General features: G+C 44.2%; 2 protein-coding genes across 7 annotated transcripts in view; both read left to right on the top strand.

Moving 5' to 3' along the window:
* Usp33 (ubiquitin specific peptidase 33) overlaps positions 1 to 8,016 on the top strand; it is a 49,439-nt gene extending 41,423 nt beyond the window's left edge. For both annotated transcript variants that reach the window (XM_041648555.1, XM_041648546.1), the window contains exons 22-24: positions 5,347 to 5,449; positions 6,862 to 6,930; positions 7,561 to 8,016. In XM_041648555.1, coding sequence (XP_041504489.1) covers positions 5,347 to 5,449; positions 6,862 to 6,930; positions 7,561 to 7,718 — 330 coding nt within the window. In that variant the 3' untranslated portion in view covers positions 7,719 to 8,016. The remainder of the gene's footprint in view (positions 1 to 5,346; positions 5,450 to 6,861; positions 6,931 to 7,560) is intronic.
* Positions 8,017 to 13,125: 5,109 nt separating this feature from the next.
* Zzz3 (zinc finger ZZ-type containing 3) overlaps positions 13,126 to 17,071 on the top strand; it is a 68,784-nt gene continuing 64,838 nt past the window's right edge. For 3 of the 5 annotated variants that reach the window (XM_041653586.1, XM_041653573.1, XM_041653597.1), the window contains exon 1: positions 13,668 to 13,792. Coding sequence is in view for 1 of the 5 variants with exons in the window: in XM_041653593.1 (XP_041509527.1) it covers positions 13,632 to 13,792 (161 nt within the window). In the remaining 4 variants the exon portion in view is untranslated. Of the gene's footprint in view, positions 13,218 to 13,580; positions 13,793 to 17,071 lie in introns of those variants that run through there. The other 2 variants (XM_041653574.1, XM_041653593.1) reach the window with 2 other exon arrangements.

The following is a 17,071-nucleotide window of genomic DNA, read 5'->3' as shown; positions in this document are numbered from 1 at the left end:
TATTGTTGTTTTTCAAGACATGGTTTCTGTGTAGCCCTGGCTGTCCTTGAACTCACTTGCTGTGTAGACCAGGTCTGCTTGGTCCTTCTCCCAAGTGCTGAGGTTAAGGGAAGTGCCAGCACCGCACCCTCACGTCACTTGTTTCCTAGCTCTCAGCTCTCAGCTCTTGTGTAGTCGTCATTTGTGTAATATAATTTGGGAAGCAGTCACTGTAACTGAGCTTAATCATTTTAGCCAGTATTTTGAACTCTTAATTCCTCTTTCCCAGTTGGGTCAGTGACCTGAAAAACACAGCATAGTCAAGGGACTATACCAGGGGCCAGTCAGTCCCATGAAAACTACTTTTCCTGTGGAACTAAATCCTCTGAAGCAGGAGAGGCTCGAGTTCTGGCTATAGGGAGAACGTTTTTGTGAGTGCCAGTGTAGGAAGTTGCGGGTGGGTTTTCTTCATCCATAACCCACATTTTAGCATTGTAAATTCTACTGATGGGGAAGACAAGTTACTGACTTCCAGAGTGGGGGCATGTACCATAGTACATAGGACACTCTCAAGCCTGCAAACTGTTGCTATCGGGTACAGAAATTGAGTCTTTTACAGACTAGCAGCTTTTGGGTGGCAGCCTGTGGTAAGATCAGTGAACCTTATGGATGTGAGACCTTTTTTTCTTTGTATAAAATTAATTCCATGATCAGAAGCAATGTAGGCGAAATCTGGTGGCAGTGCTTTTCTTTGAGAATATCATAATTGCATTGTACATGTGAAAATACAGTGTATTTTCAACTTATCTACTCTTGTTCCTCCCAGATCCACTCCTACACCTCACCTGTGTTCTCTCTCTCTCTCTCTCTCTCTCTCTCTCTCTCTCTCTCTCTCAACACAGACTCACTGTGTACTTACTCTTGGCTGTCTTGAAACTCACTATGTGAACCAGGCTAGTTTTAAAGTTTTAGAAAGCTGCCTTCCTTTACTGCCTGAGAGTCCTGGGATTAAAGACATACACCACTACCAACCCATCCCTTTTTAAAAAATAACCCACTGAGGCAATTTCTGCTTCTCATGTACTCATGGGTGTAGGGCTGTCATTGTACTATGGTCTACCTAATGGACAACAATACCCTTAAACAAAAGACTACTTTCTTGGGCTGGAGAGATGGCTCAGACGCAGAGCACTGTTGGCTTCCTGAGTTCTTCAAAGGTCCTGAGTTCAATTCCCAGCAACTACATGGCAGCTCACAACCATCTATAATGAGATCTGATGCCCTCTTCTGGCATGTAGGCAAACATGCAAATAGAATACTGTGTACATAATAAATAAATCTAAAAAAAGAAAAAGAAAGAAAACTTTCTCTCTATTCCAGAAGCCACCAGTTGTCAATAGTTCCTCAACTAGACATGGGGGCTTGTGAGCTTTTTTCCTCCATGATAGAAATTTAAGAGATCACAAGTTAAATGATATAGCAGTCTGGTATGTGTTATTTGTTTGCTTATTTGTTTTATGGTATTAGAGATTAAAATGCTAGGTAAGTGATTTACCACGGAGCTATATGCCTAGCCTGGTAGGTTGGGGTTTTTTATTTGTTTGTTTGCTTTTTTTAAAAATAGATTTAACACTTAGTCTTTGACTCTAAGCAGCCTTGTTTGCAAGTATTTACTACAGAGAAAATGACAACTTATGTTCACATAGAAGCTGTAAACAAAACTCCTTAGCAGTCTTGCTCACAAGTTACCCTAAAGTGGGAATAGTGGAATGTTCAAAAGCTATCAGATCAGTAACAAAATGTCTTAGAGTTGTACAGAGGGATACTGTTCAGCAATGGAGAGCCCATGGTGTAAGTCAAGTGTCCTGGCATATACCTGTATCTGAACACTTGAGGCCAGCTTGGAAGACTCAAAAAACAACACAGAGAGCCTGCTGTGGAGCATTCCTATGGAAAAAGCAGAATGACAGGAATCATCCTCTTCAACAATAGAGTACTAGTTTGAGGCTGGCCTGAGTACACAAGACAGAGTTTCATATCTCCACCCCATAAGCAATAATATGAAAGAATCTTAAGGATTATGTTCCATTGCATGTGATAAATATGACCTTTCTTGGCTGGTTGCACCCAGTGCCATTAGCTTTCCTGGCAAACATCGCACGTTTCTTGCATAAAGGCAAGTGCAACTTAGTCTTTTCAGGGCCTCCTTACGTGGACTCTGACCCTGCTACACATTGCCTTCCCTCCATGGCTTTTTGTAACCTTGATATAAGCTTCTAAGGCTCTTGTTACATTTTACACCACGCAAAAGCAGCGTTATGTAGATGATACCCAGTTCCACTGCCAGCCTAAGGGATAACCCTTTGGGGGACATTTCATATCCAGGTCATAAACAGCTTGGTCTGAAATAGGTGACCTTGGTGCTCTGGAAACAAGTGGAGTTTCTGGAAACTTGAGAAAGCAGATAGGATCAGTTTGAAGAACCAAACCAAAAACCAGAGGAAATGAAGTGAGCATAGGACCTTAGGGTTTAGAAGTAACAGACACCAGTGATGACTTTGACATTCCACGTATGTGAAAGACAGCTTAAGGGAGTTGGTTCTTTGCTTCCACTATATGAATCATAGGGATCCAACTGGTCACCAGGCTTGGTGGTGTCTAAACTCATTGAGCCATCTTGCTGGCCTGCCTTGATTTCTTTATTATTGAGACAGGGTCTCTGTATTCTAGGCTAGCTTTGAATGTTTGTTCTTCCTGCATTTACCCCCAATGTGCTGGGATTATATGTCACCATGCCCAGGTCTTTTTTTAAAAATTGTTTTTATTGAGCTATATATTTTTCTCCACTCCTTTCCCTTCTACCTGTCCCATGATCCCCATGCTCCCAGTTTACTCAGGAGATCTTATCTTTTTCTACTTCCCATGTAGATTAGATCCATGTATGTTTCTCTTAGGGCCCTCTTTGTTGTGTAGGTTCTCTGGGATTGTGAATTGTAGGCTGGTTTTTCTTTGCTTTTTATGTCTAAAAGCCACTTATGAGTGAGTACATTCTATATTTGTCTTTCTGGATCTGGGTTACCTCACTCAATACACTGTCTTCTAGATCCATCAATTTACACCCCCCCCCCCCGCACTGTGTAGTACTCCATTGCATAAATGTGCCACATCGTCTTTATCCATTCTTCAGTCGAGGGGCATTTAGGCTGTTTCCAGGTTTTGGCTATGACAAACAAAGCTGCTATGAACATGGTTGAGCACATGTCCTTGTGGTATGATTGAGCATCTTTGGGTATATATCCAAAAGTAGTATTGCTGGGGTCTTGAGGTAGGTTGTTTCCTGATTTTCTAAGAAATCACCACACTGACATCCAAAGCGGCTCTACCAGTTTGCACTCCCACCAGCAATCACGGAGCGTTCCCTTTACCACACAGCATACGTTGTCATCAGTGGTTTTGATCTGGGTCGTTCTTACAGGTGTAAGATGGAATCTCAGAGTTGTTTGGATTTGCATTTCTCTGATGGCTAAGGATGTCGAACATTTTGTTAAGTGTCTTTTAGCCATTTTAGATTCCTCTGTTGAGAGTTCTCTGTTTAGGTCTGTACTCCATTTTTTTTAAATTGGATTATTTGTTCTTTTGATGACCAATTTCTTGAGATCTTTGTGTATTTTAAAGATCAGCCCTTTGTCTGATGTGGGGTGGGTGAAGATCTTTCCCCATTATGTAGGCTGCCGTTTTGTCTTGTTGACTGTGTCCGTTGCTTTACAAAAGCTTTTCAGTTTCATGGGGTCCCATTTATTAATTGTTTTTCTCAGTGTCTGTGCTATTGGGGTCATATTTAAGAAGTGATCTCCTGTGCTAATGTATTCAAATGTACTTCCCACTGTCTCTTCTATGAGGTTCAGTGTGGTTGGTTTTATGTTGAGGTTTTTGATCCATTTGGACTTGAATTTTATGCACGGCAATAAATATGGATCTATTTTATTCTTTTACATGTTGATATCCAGTTATTCAACCATTTGTTGAATATGCTTTTTTTTTATTTTTTCTTCTTTGTCAAAAATCAGGTGTTCTAAAGTATGTGGCTTGATATTCAGGTCTTCGATTCAGTTCCATTGGTCCTTCTGTCTATTTTTATGCCAATACCAGTCTGTTTTCAGTACTGTAGCTCTGTAGTACAATTTGGAGTCAGGGATTGTGATGCCTCCAGAAGTTCCTTTATTGTACATGGTTGTTTTTTCTTTTTAGATTTATTTATTTATTATGCATACAATGTTCTGTTAACATATATACACCAGAAGAGGCACCAGATCTCATTACAGATGGTTGTGAGCCAGCATGTGGTTGCTGGGAATTGAACTCATGACCTCTGGAAGAGCAGCTAGTGCTCTTAACCTCTGAGCCATCTCTCCAGCCCCTTTACAGGGTTGTTTTGACTGTGTCCAGGTCTTAATTTTTTTTTTTTTTAGAAACACCATACACAGACCCAGAATTTTTCGTATCGTGTTTTATGGATCCCATGTAAGTAGGTTTTGAGTGCCTCAGCATACTTGAATTGGGTAAATATTAAAGGGTCAGGAGCAGCTGGGCGTGGTGCCACATGCCTGTAATTGTAACTTTTGGGGGTCACGTGGGTATCTGGAATTTGAGGCTACCTGGGCTATATGAGCTATTTTCTTAAAAAAAATCTCTAGGGAAGGACAAAGTGTTGAGTAAGGTTTAAAGAGCTTGAGAGTAGTGTGAGGGGCTGAAGTGGTCAAGAGAGCTCAACTGTGGTGGAGCTGAAGGAAAGGCTCATAGGGGTGAGAGACAGTGACATCAATAGCTGTAAATAGAAAAGTGTGTGTGTGATCACTGTAGACGCCGGAGAATTAGGAGGGTATCAGGCATACACAAAACAATTTAAAAGTCTTAAAGAACTGGCAGTCTGAATTTGGTTGTCTGTCCTTATCTAGTATATATCGTTGTTATTTTGTGCCCAACAGGAAATGCTGATGTTATTAGCATTCTAATACCCTTTATTATTCTTTTGAGGCCCTGTTAATTGCACCTCTTTTTCATACCAGTGTTTCTAGCCATTTGATCTTTACTTTTTTTTAAGTTGGCTATGGTGAAAGATTTTTCTAATAAACATACGAAGTATTTAGTGGATTCTTTGCTTCAGACATCTTCTCTTACCCTGTTTCTCATGCTCCTCTTTTGTATGTTTGTTATATTCTGAGACATAATCTAGAGTCACTTATTGATAGACTGCTCTGTATCTTAGAACTAAGATAACCTCGGGTGTATGAGAAATTACCTTGTTGGATGCTGAAGGAGAATATCTCAAGTTCCAGATACTAGGTGTCTGACTTTTTCTCTCTGTAGCTCAACAGAGCATTTCAAGAGGAGGACTCTCCGGCAACTTTTTATTGTATCAGTATGCAGTGGTTTAGAGAATGGGAGAGTTTCGTGAAGGGTAAGGACGGAGGTAAGTGCTGAACTCAAAGTTTCTTAGCTATGTTTTGTTTGTTAATTCTGTGATTACTGGAGATTATACTAGTGAACAAAAAAGACCTATGATTTCAGGGAACTTATATTCTAGTTTATAGTCTTATTGCTGTGAATTTGTAATTATTACTTAAGGCAAGAATAAAAAAATTAAAATTGCCTTTAATTTTAATACCAGTGGCTAGATAGGTGACTTGGCAGTTAAGAGCACTTGTCGCTCCTCTGGGGACAGAATCTGCATCAGTCAGTTCATCACCACCTCTCGCTCCAGCTCCAGGGGAGTCTGACACCTGTTTCTCATCTCCATTGGCACTGGCACACACATCCCATACACAGATACATAAATAAATTTAATCTTAATGCTGATAAACTTTAGAGGCCAGCCTGGTCTACATAGTAAATGCTGTGTAATAGACTTCATCTCACAAAGACCACCTTCTCCCAACCTGGGTAAAGAAAAACCTTAAAATATCACACAACAGAATGGTGAGTCAATTATAGTTTATCTAGTACAGTGGAACACAGTGTGGACCTTTTAAAATAATTATGTATAAAAATTTGAAGATAAGGCCTGGTGCACGCCTTTAATCCTAGCATTGGGGAGGCAGAGGCAGGGACATCTGAGGAGTTAAGGCCAGCCTCTTCCACATAGCCAGGATTATACAGTCAGAATCTATTCCAATACTAGTACTACTATTAATAATAATAATTTGAAAATAAGCTGTTCTTCATATGTTGAGTTGCTTACAAAAATGTATGTATGTATTTGAATTTCTTGGTTTACTTTTTAAGTTAGCAAAGTGATGGACTTAATTATGGCAATTTTAAACATAACGGCATTATACTTTGTTCTACTGGTCCTCCTGGACTGCCCCTTCAACTGTATTTTAAACAATGTATTATGCAAAAGCAGACCACACATACATTAAAACCGTATGCCTATTTTCCTTCCTCGTGTCTGTTGGGAGCTTTTTGAGAATGGAGAAGTATTGCACTTTCATGTTCAAAGAAAAGAGGCTTCTTAATATTTCATTTTATAATGATTTTGGTTTAAATAAATAAACTTGGAACTGAGAATTTTATATTTTTTTATATTACAAAGGTTTTTTGTAGCATAAAAAATATCTGATGTGTAGTTCTCAGTGAGCACTTAAGAAACTGTTAGACTTTGTTGCTGGGTGACCTCTCACCTTTCTTGGTTGTTTTTGGGTCAACTGAAATCCCCAAAGCTGGGAAGATACTTAAAATAGATGGCATTTCATAAAAAGTAAGTAAATAACTAACTAGATTTTATTGGTAGTTCTCAGTTATTTCAGCTATAAAATTATGTACTTCTTTGCAGCATTTCTTTGAACGTGTTTATTTTATAATTCTTTTATCATTTTGATTTAGATCCTCCAGGTCCTATCGACAACACTAAAATTGCAGTCACTAAATGTGGTAATGTGATGCTCAAGCAAGGTAAGTTTGTTTAATAAACACACAGAGTTTCTTTTCAGTGTACCCCAGACTGGCCTTGAATGTGCCATGTAGCCCAGAATGGGTTTAACTTGTGATCCTCCTGTTTCTCCCTGTCACGTGTGGGGATCACGGGCCTGCACCACATGCTTTATTAATGCTGAAACCTTTACTTGTGACGATTTCTCACTGGTAGAAATACTAACCAGTCATCCTGTTATTTTAATTAACCTAATTCAGAGATGTTCAGGCTTACAGTAGAATAAAGGGTGGGAAAGCAGTGTGTGTTAGTTGTGGGAGGGTTTTAGAGTTGTAGGTAAGAACTAGGAATAGGGCTGGAGAGATGTCTCAGAGGTTAAGAGCACTGGCTGCTCTTCCAGAGGTCCTGAGTTCAATTCCCAGCAACCACACGGTGGCTCTCAACCATCTATGAGACCTGGTGCCCTCTGCTGGTGGGCAGGCATACATGCAGACAGAACATAAAAAAAATGTTCAAAATTAAAGACATTGCTTTAAAAAAAAAGAACTAGGAATACACAACTTTAGACATTTAAAAGTATTACGTGTTGTAGCTTATATTCTGCAATATATTCATGTTTGTAAACATCGTTCTTTGCATGCACACAATTTTAGGAGCAGACTCTGGTCAAATTTCAGAAGAAACATGGAATTTCCTGCAGTCCATATATGGTGGAGGGCCTGAAGTTATTCTTCGACCTCCGGTGGTTCATGTGGACCCCGATGTACTGCAAGCAGAGGAGAAGATTGAAGTAGAAACTCGGTCGTTGTAGTTGAGGGTCCAGAGCTCTAACGAGAAGTCGTCCGCACTTGCACGCGCATTCAAGTCATTCCTTAAAGCATGTTTATTTCTTTGATTTTTCACCTTTTGTCACATTTATTCCTTTGTACTGGGCATTATGGGAGGGTATGTTTAAATGTGTAATATAAGTTGGTAATATTTAAATAACTTACCATGTCTTTCAGTGTACTGTTTAGGTTCTCTGACTTTGGTTCTGGGCAGACCCAGGTGCCCTCTTCAGTGATGTAAATACTTCTTCTTGAAAACCTTTTCATTACCCTAAGCCAATCTTTTCAGTTCTCAAAACAACCTAATTTAATTGTATAGCTTTGACATGGCTTTGCATAGTAAGGAGCTTATTTTAAATTGAGAGTAGTGGTCAGAAAATTGTTAATTTCTTAAAGCTCAGGAAACATTAGGATGTTAATTCTTTTGCACTGTAGCATACAAAATTGCATATTAAAATTTACAAAATGTCTTTTGAATGTAACAGGATGTATTTAGTTTGAATGGAATTTGTCACCAGATAATCAGTAACTTATTGCTGCTTATAATGTAAAATGTTAAACTTTAGTTCTGTAGACTTGAATGGTATTCATTAATGTCAGTAACTTAAAAAAACCTAGTTTTAGGCCACTTATTTTGAGAGCATGAAATATGGAGTGTGTCAAATGAGACTGTTGCTAAAGCTGAAACCACTTGCAAAATGATTTTTTACTGAAATGCACAAAGTCTTTCTAAATAATAGAGTATGCATTGCTGTTTGCTTGATTATGTGATGTCAGAGCTTAACTGTATTCCAAATACAAACGTGCTAGGTGACACCGAGGCTATGCAACAGCATTCACGACAGTGTTGTTTTTGTGTGTGGTAGCCACACTGTCTAAAAACAATGTTGTTAAAACCCATTCAATAAAAATCATTTTAAGATGTGTAAACTGAATGTTGAATTTATTTGATAGACTTTTTAAAAAGGGCATGAAATTTGTTATTAATGCTTTTCTTCATTGATGGAGGAAGGTCATTGGTTAAATAAAAAGAAACTGCTTGGCCCTCATTGGTTAGAAGATAGGTGAAAGGAGTAAACAGAACAGAACGCTGGGAGGAAGAGGAAGTGAGCTCAGACTCCACAGCTCTCCTCTCGGGAGCAGACGCCTCAGAGAGACACCATGCTCCCGGCTCCTGGGCAGACGCAAGGGATGAAGCTCCGACCAAGGATGGACATAGGCTAGAATCTTCCCGGTAAGCGCACCTAGCTGTGCTACATAGAATATTAGAAATGGGCTAGTCCAGGTGCGAGAGTTAGCCTAGAAGAGGCTAGATAGAAATGGGCCAAGCAGTGATTAAATGAATACAGTTTGTGTGTTGTTATTTTGGGCATAAGCTAGCCAGGCAGCTGGGGTGCTGGGGATGCAGCCCTGCCGCTCCTATTACTACACTTCATATCTTATTTGAAAACATGCAACAAAGAAGTTCTTTGCTGTAATAAAGTTTATTAAACCATTTCAAGATGGGCAACATGGTGGTTGGCATCTGTGTTCAAGTATGAGGCTCAGGCTGGAGGAATTTGAGTTTGAGGCCAGTGTGGGCTGTGAAACAAGACTGTCTCAAATGGCAGCAAACTACAAACTAAACCTGTCAACTGTGGCTTAGGAGTACTAATTTTCTTATTCTAGCACTCTTTTTTTTTCTTCAATGTAGGATCTTATAGGGCTGGAGAGATGGCTCAGTGGTCAAGAGCACTGCCTGCTCCTCCAACGGTCCTGAGTTCAATTCCCAGCAACCACATGGTGGCCACAACCATTTGTAATGAGATCCGGTGCCCTCTTCTGGCCTGCAGGCATACATGCAGACAGAACACTGAGAATACTGTATACATAACAAATAAATAGATTTAAAAAAAAATGTAGGATCTTATACATGTTAAATACTATCATGTTCTGCCAGTTAGTGGTGGCACACATCTTTAATCTCAGCACTCGGGAGGTAGAGGCAGGTGGATATCTGAGTTCAAGACCAGTCTGGTCTGGACAGTGAGTTCCAAAGCTAAAAAGAGAAACCCTGTCTTGAGAAAACAACAGCAAAATAGCATCATAGGTGATCTTATGGCTACAGCCCCTTAACACAAGGTAACCAAACTGCCCTGTGCCATTGCATCTTGTCCAGGCCAAAAGGCCTAAAAGTAGTGGCCTCCAACAGTGCACCTTACTAACTGCTGGTAATGGATAGTCAGCGCTGTTCCTTGATGGGATGTCAACTCCCTAGGGGACACTGCTTCAGGAGACTGAGTACAGTGAGCTCAACTGATGAGCCACATGGCTAACAGATAAGAATAATGGGCTAATATAAGTTATAAAAGTTAATAAAAGCCTGAGCTAATGGGCCAATCAGTTTACAATTGATGTAGACCTCTGTGTGATTTCTTTGGGACTTAATGACTGCAGGAACTGGGCAGGACAGGAAGTATATCTCATTTTAAAGTACCATCCAGCTGAGGTGTGAGATGGCTGGACCCTACATCATACGATGTGGTATAGGTGCCAGCATCACCCATGGGCTAATGCTGATCGGTTTATTCTGAATGGGCCGAGAGAAGGGAGACCAGTGGGAGGGAGCAGGCTGCTAGAGCATGCCTTGGAAGGCTACACTTGTCTGAGACTCCTAGTTGTCCCTGAGGGTCAGCAGCTTTTCTCTGCTATCATGTCTCTGCCCTGTCCCAGGTCTAAAGCAATGGGGTCAGTTAACCAAGGACTAAATCTTTGGTTCCTTGTTTTTCTTCAGTATTTTGTTATAAGGATCAAACCACAATGTTTTTATCATTGAGTTACACACCAACCCTAGCATTCCTTTTGAGAGACTTATTCAAGTTTCTTCAATCTGAGTGAGGGCTATAGCTGAATCTTGAGCCAGTACTCAGTGCTTTCAAGATAAGTTGACTGTGCACCATGCACTCTCTCTCTTCAAGGATCTCAGAATCACTGAAGAAAGACCCCCAGACTCGAATGGTATGTAAGAAGTGTTTATTCTCCAGAAACTACCAGCATGCAGGGCCAACCACCTGTACAGATGGTGACCCTGAGAGTAGCACACAGGCTCCTTCTAAGCACAATTAGGGGAATTCCAGGAAGTTAGGTCATCTTGAACATGATTGGTCAAGCAGTAACAGTTACGCTAGTATATTTTTGACTGGTTGGGGTTACTTTTCCCATCTTACCTGGGCAAATCTGGATATGTTTCAAAGGGATTGCAGGAACTGTCCTTATTTGGTCATTGCTTTGAGATACTCTGTGGCAGAAACAGGCCTTGTACATGCTCTCTCCCTTGTCCCTGCTGTCAGGAGTATTGTTAACAGCACTATGTTTAAGAAACTGAAACTTAAGGCCTGGTTTGTAAAACAGAGGAACTTTAGATTTCTCTTCTCTCTCCCTCTCTCAGACAGGGCCTTACGTAGCTCAGGCTGGCCTCAGATTTGCTTAGTAGCCTATAATTTCGGCATTGCGAGGCAGATGATCAAGTGTTCCAAGCTACACAGAGAGCTTTAACTCAGTCTGGACTATAAGGTCTTGTCTCAATGAAGACAAACTCCAGAGCATAATATGTGTTTTGTCACCAATGTGAGCTGAAAGATCCTCGACGAGGACCTCTTTTTGGGAGGAGACCTCCCCAACGCCAAGGAACAGGCAGAGACCGCACGGATGCAAATCGCAAGAGGTTTATTGAATAGACACAGGTACCTGTGGGCAGCAAGATCTCTCGGAAGATTTGCGCACCTGCCAACTGGAGGGCGGGCTTTTTATAGGGAAGAGCAAAAAGCAAGTTTACAGAAGCAAAAGCGTGGTTATCGGAATGCGGCGGGGGGCATGAAAGGTTTCCTCTCTCAGCATGGATGCCTGGCAACAATCATCCTGTTGCTATCTTATAGCTAACCTGCTTTGTTGACATCCTATCTTATTGACATCTTGCCTTGCAGTCTTCCTATCTCTATCTCCTGTTCTCTCAGGCACCTGGGATGTTCTAATGGGAGGAGGCTGGCTGCTGATCCGGAGATTTGTTTAAAACAAACATGACGTTCCCCCGGGAGCATGCTAGCTGCGGGTTTTGAGGAGGGGGTCTGTAGGGTCTTTCAGAGCAAGGTCACATTCTGGGTCTCAGGTAGCAGCTGGTGCAGGGACTTAAAAGGGAACACTCTTGGTACCATTCACTTGGAGGAGAAAAAAGCTGAACAAAATCTGAATAGAGGAACTGGGCAGAGGTGGCACATGCCTTTTACCCCAGCACTCAGGAGGCAGAGGCAGGCTTGGTCTGAATAGAGTGCCTCTTCTAGTTCATTGGATCATACAGATGGATACAGGCTGGAATCAATGACAAGACCTTTGTCATTACAATCATAAGTTCTCTTGGAAACAGATGACATGGTGTGATAAGGACATGACTGGGGCTGACAACCGGTGCCTGGATCTAGACAATGCTCTGAGCAGCAAGAGAGGTAAGTTTTGACCATCCCCAGCAGGAGCTATCCTATGTAGATAGCATCCTGCTATTATGGACAGAATTTGGTAGGAAAACCATGATATTTTTATATCTTTGTCTATTCCAGCAGAGTTCAATGAAAAGCATGGGAAGGATGTGCTCTGGTGAGGCCTTGGAGACCCGGCTACTACGAAGACTAAGGCGACGGAGGCTGCAGGTGTGATCATCAGCACAACATACCTGGCACCCTTTGTCTTGTAGGAGATGTTACTTTGGGTTCAACTGAAAACAAATAAATACAAGATCACTTCAATGACTTAGTAACTTAACAGCAATTGAAAAAAAAAAGCACGAGCTGGGCGGTAGTGGCGCACGACTTTAATCCCAGCACTCTGGAGGCAGAGGCAGGCGGATCTTTGTGAGTTCGAGGCCAGACTGGTCTACAAGATAGTTCCTGGGCAGGCTCCAAAGGAACAGAGAAACCCTGTCTCGGAAAACAAAAAAAAAAAAAAAAAAAAAAAAAAAAAAGAAGAAGAAGAAGAAAAGAAAGCTTGGAAAAACAGAACGACTGCCTCAGGTAGGAAAACAAAGGCAATGAAGCAGGACTTTTACTTTTGGGAAAAGCTCCAACAGCAGACTCCACCAGTGGACTTGGGATTTTTGGAACATAATCTCATAGTCAGAGGTTTAGGTCAGCGTTTCCAAAGCTCAGAGTGACAGTCTATGTACTATCCACCCAGAGAAAACGCTTCCCTCCATTACTGACGGCGGGCATTACTTTCTTCAACTCCCAACACAGCGTCTTTGAAGGCAGGTGTTAGGGATTGAACTCAGAGCTCAGGCCCGGTACGCACGCGCTGGGCTACATAAACACACCTGAGCTCCAGTAACCATCATTTTTTACTACGTGCTGAGTCATTTGTCAGAAAAACACCCGGAGAAAAGACGTCCCGCCTTTAAAGTTCCTACATCCTTGGTGGCGAGAACAGTTACAAGTAACGGCTAAAAGTGCCGTCTAAAGGTGCGCTCTTGGGAACCGGGTGGTCTGGACCGCCCTCCGACAGGCTTCTGAGACCTGAAACCCGGGAGAGGTGGGGGCTCTGGGGTCGCGGTCGGCCCTAGGCAGGGCATGAGCACAGGCGGGAGGCGGAGAGCATCGCTGAGCCGGGGCTGATCTCGGGAGCCGGCTCAGGTCCCGCAGGAGGAGGGCATCGCTGAGCCGGGGCCGGTCTCGGGGGCCCACCCAGGTCCCGCGGGCGGGAGGGCAGCCTCCGCTGGCAGCCCGGGAGGTCCCCACCACGCCGGGGTAGCGGCCCTGCGCGCCCTCCGTCCCGCCCGGCAGCGCGGCCGCGGTCACCACCAGGTGGCGCCGTGAGCGCCCGGCCCCACGAATCTCAACCCGGAGGAAGGAGGGGACCGGAAGGAGCCGCCGCTGATGCGGGAAGTGGAGGAGCGGGAGGCGGGGACCCACCTGGAAGCGCCGCGGCGCCGCTGTGGAGCTTCCTGCGGCGGAGGGCACTCGAGCCAGTGCGCGGCGGGGGCCGAGGGCGGCCACGCGGGCGGCGCCTCCCCGAGCGGCCGGGCCCGGCGCGAGAGGTGAGCGGGCTCCCGGAGCGCGTGGCGGGGCCGGCCGGAGAGGGGAGGGGGGGACCCGGGGAGAGCGCGGCGGAAACGCGCGGGGCCGGAGCCCCTCGGACGGGCGCCGGGAGGGGGGTGGCTGAGGCGGCGGCGCCCCCACGTGGGCCGGGCGCGCGCGCGCGTGCGTGCGCGGCGGAGGGGGCGGGGAGGGCCGCGGAGGCGCCGGGCGCGCGCCGCTCGGCCCACGTGACGCTCACGTGACCCGCGGCGAGGCCGGCTGAGGTCGAGCTCGGGTTGGTGTGTGGCTCTTCGGCCGGCGGAGGGCTCCGTGCGGCTTCCGGCCCTGCTCCTCCCGCACGGGGGACTCGGGGGAGACGCTCGGGGCGGGGAAGGCTTGCCCCTCCTCCCGTCAGTCCGCCGCCCTCCCGTCCGAGACCGAAGCACACTTCTCAAAGCCCCGAAGTAGTGATTTTTTTCGCTCCCCTTGCCGCCGCCATGTTGGTTCCAGAGCACGCCCGCGAGATGCTAGTGGGTCTGTATCGCGAGAACTCCCGGTTCTCGCGGGACCTGGTTGGCAGAGCGGTTGTGCTGGATGGCGGATCCCCGGGTTCCGGGGACCTGGGACCTGCAACTCTTTTTTCCAGCAGGCAAGTTGTCAGGGAGGGGCCGGGGCGCGTGCCCTGGTCGCCGGGAGCCTTGCCTGCGCGCGCCTCCCCGGCCACTGCGACGGGGACGGCTGTGCCGTGCGGACTGGCCGTCGGGGCGCTGCGCTCCTCCCGCCCCCAGGCGCCCGCCACCTGCCGAAAGCTGCCCCGCCGGCCGCTGCCCCTCGGCTGCTACCCCCTCTGCCGTGGTTCCAGACAGTTTCTGCCCAGTTACCCTTTCCCTAAAGCATTCCTGCCTTGTTTACTTTTCTGTCGCCTGTGGCTGCAGTATCTTTCTCCGGTCGCCCAAGAGAAAGCCGAGCATTTCTGCTTGTGTCCGGGCATCAGTTAGTTACTTACTTGGCCATTGATTAGTTCTCAGTACCCTGGCCGTTGACAGGAGCTTTTGGCAATGTTTGGAGTCCCCTTCATCCCTGACAGTATCTGAGAGCAGAATAAAGTCGTTGTTCTGTAGGTGCTCGATGTAGGGCTTTGCCTCTTAGTGTTACTGAGGTTACCCTTCGATATTCGGGGGTGGTGGTTCTAGGTTGCATAAAATGATACTGGATTGTTTTAATTAAAATCCCGCTACTCTTGCTACTTAAGTTTGAGGTGATGTTTTCTTAAAGTGACCACTCTAACTTTTTCTAGTATCCACGCTTAAGTGTTTACTGTATTCGTTTCATTTATTTGTATTCAGAAGTATGAAAGATGCACAGTCGGGAAACCAGGTAATTTATTCATATAGTTTCTTCTTCTTTTTTTTTTTCCCCAGTTTTGAAGCGGGTTCGTTTTGTAGTCCAGGATAGTCTAGAGCCGTAGAGCTGACTAGGTAGGCCCAAAACTTGCTGCAGTCCTTCAGTCTCAGCTTCCCTACTGGTGAGATGACCGGCGTTTACTATCACACCGAGCATGTACACTGTCTTGGTCAGTGTATGTGAACCTGTGCGCCGTTGCTTATGGAGGCAGAAGAGGGTATCTGATTCCCTAGGAAGCTGGTGTTACAGGAGTTTGTCAGCCGTGCAGAAATGAAGTAGATGCGGGATCAGAACGCTGGACCGAGTTGGGGGGGGCGGGGGGAGAGAAGCAAGCACTCTTAACCATGTTAGTTTTTTGTTTGTTTTTGTTTTGTCGTTTTTTCAAAATAGGGTCTTTGTAGCATTGACTGTTCCAGAACTCCCTCTGTAGACCAGGATGCCTTCCAACTCACAGAGATCCTCCTGCCTCTGCCTTCCCTCTTCTGGGATTAAACGTGTGAGTCACCACCGCCTGGCTGATCTGTCTTGGTTTTTAGAGACAGGGTTTCTCTGTAGTTTTGGAGCCTGCCCTTGTAGACCAGGCTGCCTCTGCCTCCCAGTGCTGGGATTAAAGTCGTGTGCCACCACCGCCTGGCTCCTGATCTGTCTCTTTTTAAACTACTAAAGTATTGCTATATGCTTTTACCTGTTATAGTTTACCAGAATCCCACAGTCTTTTACCCTATACCCGATCGTTGTGTGGGCCATGCTTTAGTTTGTCTTTTAGGAAGGGGAGCTAGAGAAAACGATTTAGTGCAAACTCTGTCTCCCGTGAACACTTCCTTAAGTGGATATTTTGGTGGTGTGTACTGAAAATTTCTCCAATAATAGAACTTTTTTTTTTTTTTTGTAGTGGACATGTTCTAGGGTGCTGGTGGCTTTGCACAGAAAAGTCTTTGTAAGACAAAGATTTAAGGGAATTACCACTTGAGTTTTATAATTTTTAACATACTATATGTAATATATTATGTATTCTAAACTAAAAACATGTCAGTGCATTGGGCTTTTCCACAAGTTTACTTACTCAAAGTAAGTTCTTTTTAAAAATGATTTTCTAAGTTTAAGAAAAATGTGTATTTTATGTGTATGTGCCTCTGTGTGTGTGATGAAGGCCTCTGTTACAATATAGTCCTTGGAGTTACAGGTGTTTGTGAGTCACTATGAGGGTGCTTGGAACAAAAGGGTCCTCTGGGGGAGCAGTAAGTGCTTTCAACTGCTAAGCTGTCTCTTCTAGCCCCACAGAGTAACAGCTCTGACCATGCCATTTAGTGAGCTCACTAGAATGCTAGACCTCAGTAGTTAATACTAACATCTGCTTTAATTAGAAGATGTTAAGTATCTATAGTTTTTGTCATTCTTCTGAAAAAACTTAGCAGCGATAGAGTTCTATTTTAAATCTTTTAAAAACTAAGTAATATAGCTCAGACTTTACTGGAATCTAGGAACCTCTTGCTTCAGTCTCTGGAATTCTGGGACAGCAGGCATTCATTACTAAATATAAATTCTCCTATGTTCATCCAGCCTGTTACAATAATAATAATTAAAAAAAATACACGACTCAAACAGTGTACTTGTTTGTTTTTTTTAAAAATCAGTCTAGTGCAGGTTGGCATGTGGAGGAATGGACCTGTTGAGTTATATGGAAAAGGCAAATAGTTTGACAGTGACAAGGAGCTGTAAAAGCTGTAGAGAAAAGGAGGGTGCAGATAGCCAGAACCCAAGAATAGGCAGCTTGGAATGGGGGAACACTTGAATTAACAGGTTCTTCTTTTCAGGGTGGGGGTGGGGGTGCTGTTAGTTTTTGGACAGGTTCTCACTGTGTAAACTTGACTAGCTTAGCACTATGTGCAGACCAT

Source organism: Microtus oregoni, unplaced genomic scaffold, assembly GCF_018167655.1.
Source record: "Microtus oregoni isolate MIOR12 unplaced genomic scaffold, Mior012 000000F_ref0000247, whole genome shotgun sequence".
Classification (NCBI taxonomy): Eukaryota; Metazoa; Chordata; class Mammalia; order Rodentia; family Cricetidae; genus Microtus; species Microtus oregoni.
Note: the sequence above shows the minus strand (reverse complement) of the source record. Positions and strands in the feature narration are given on the sequence as shown.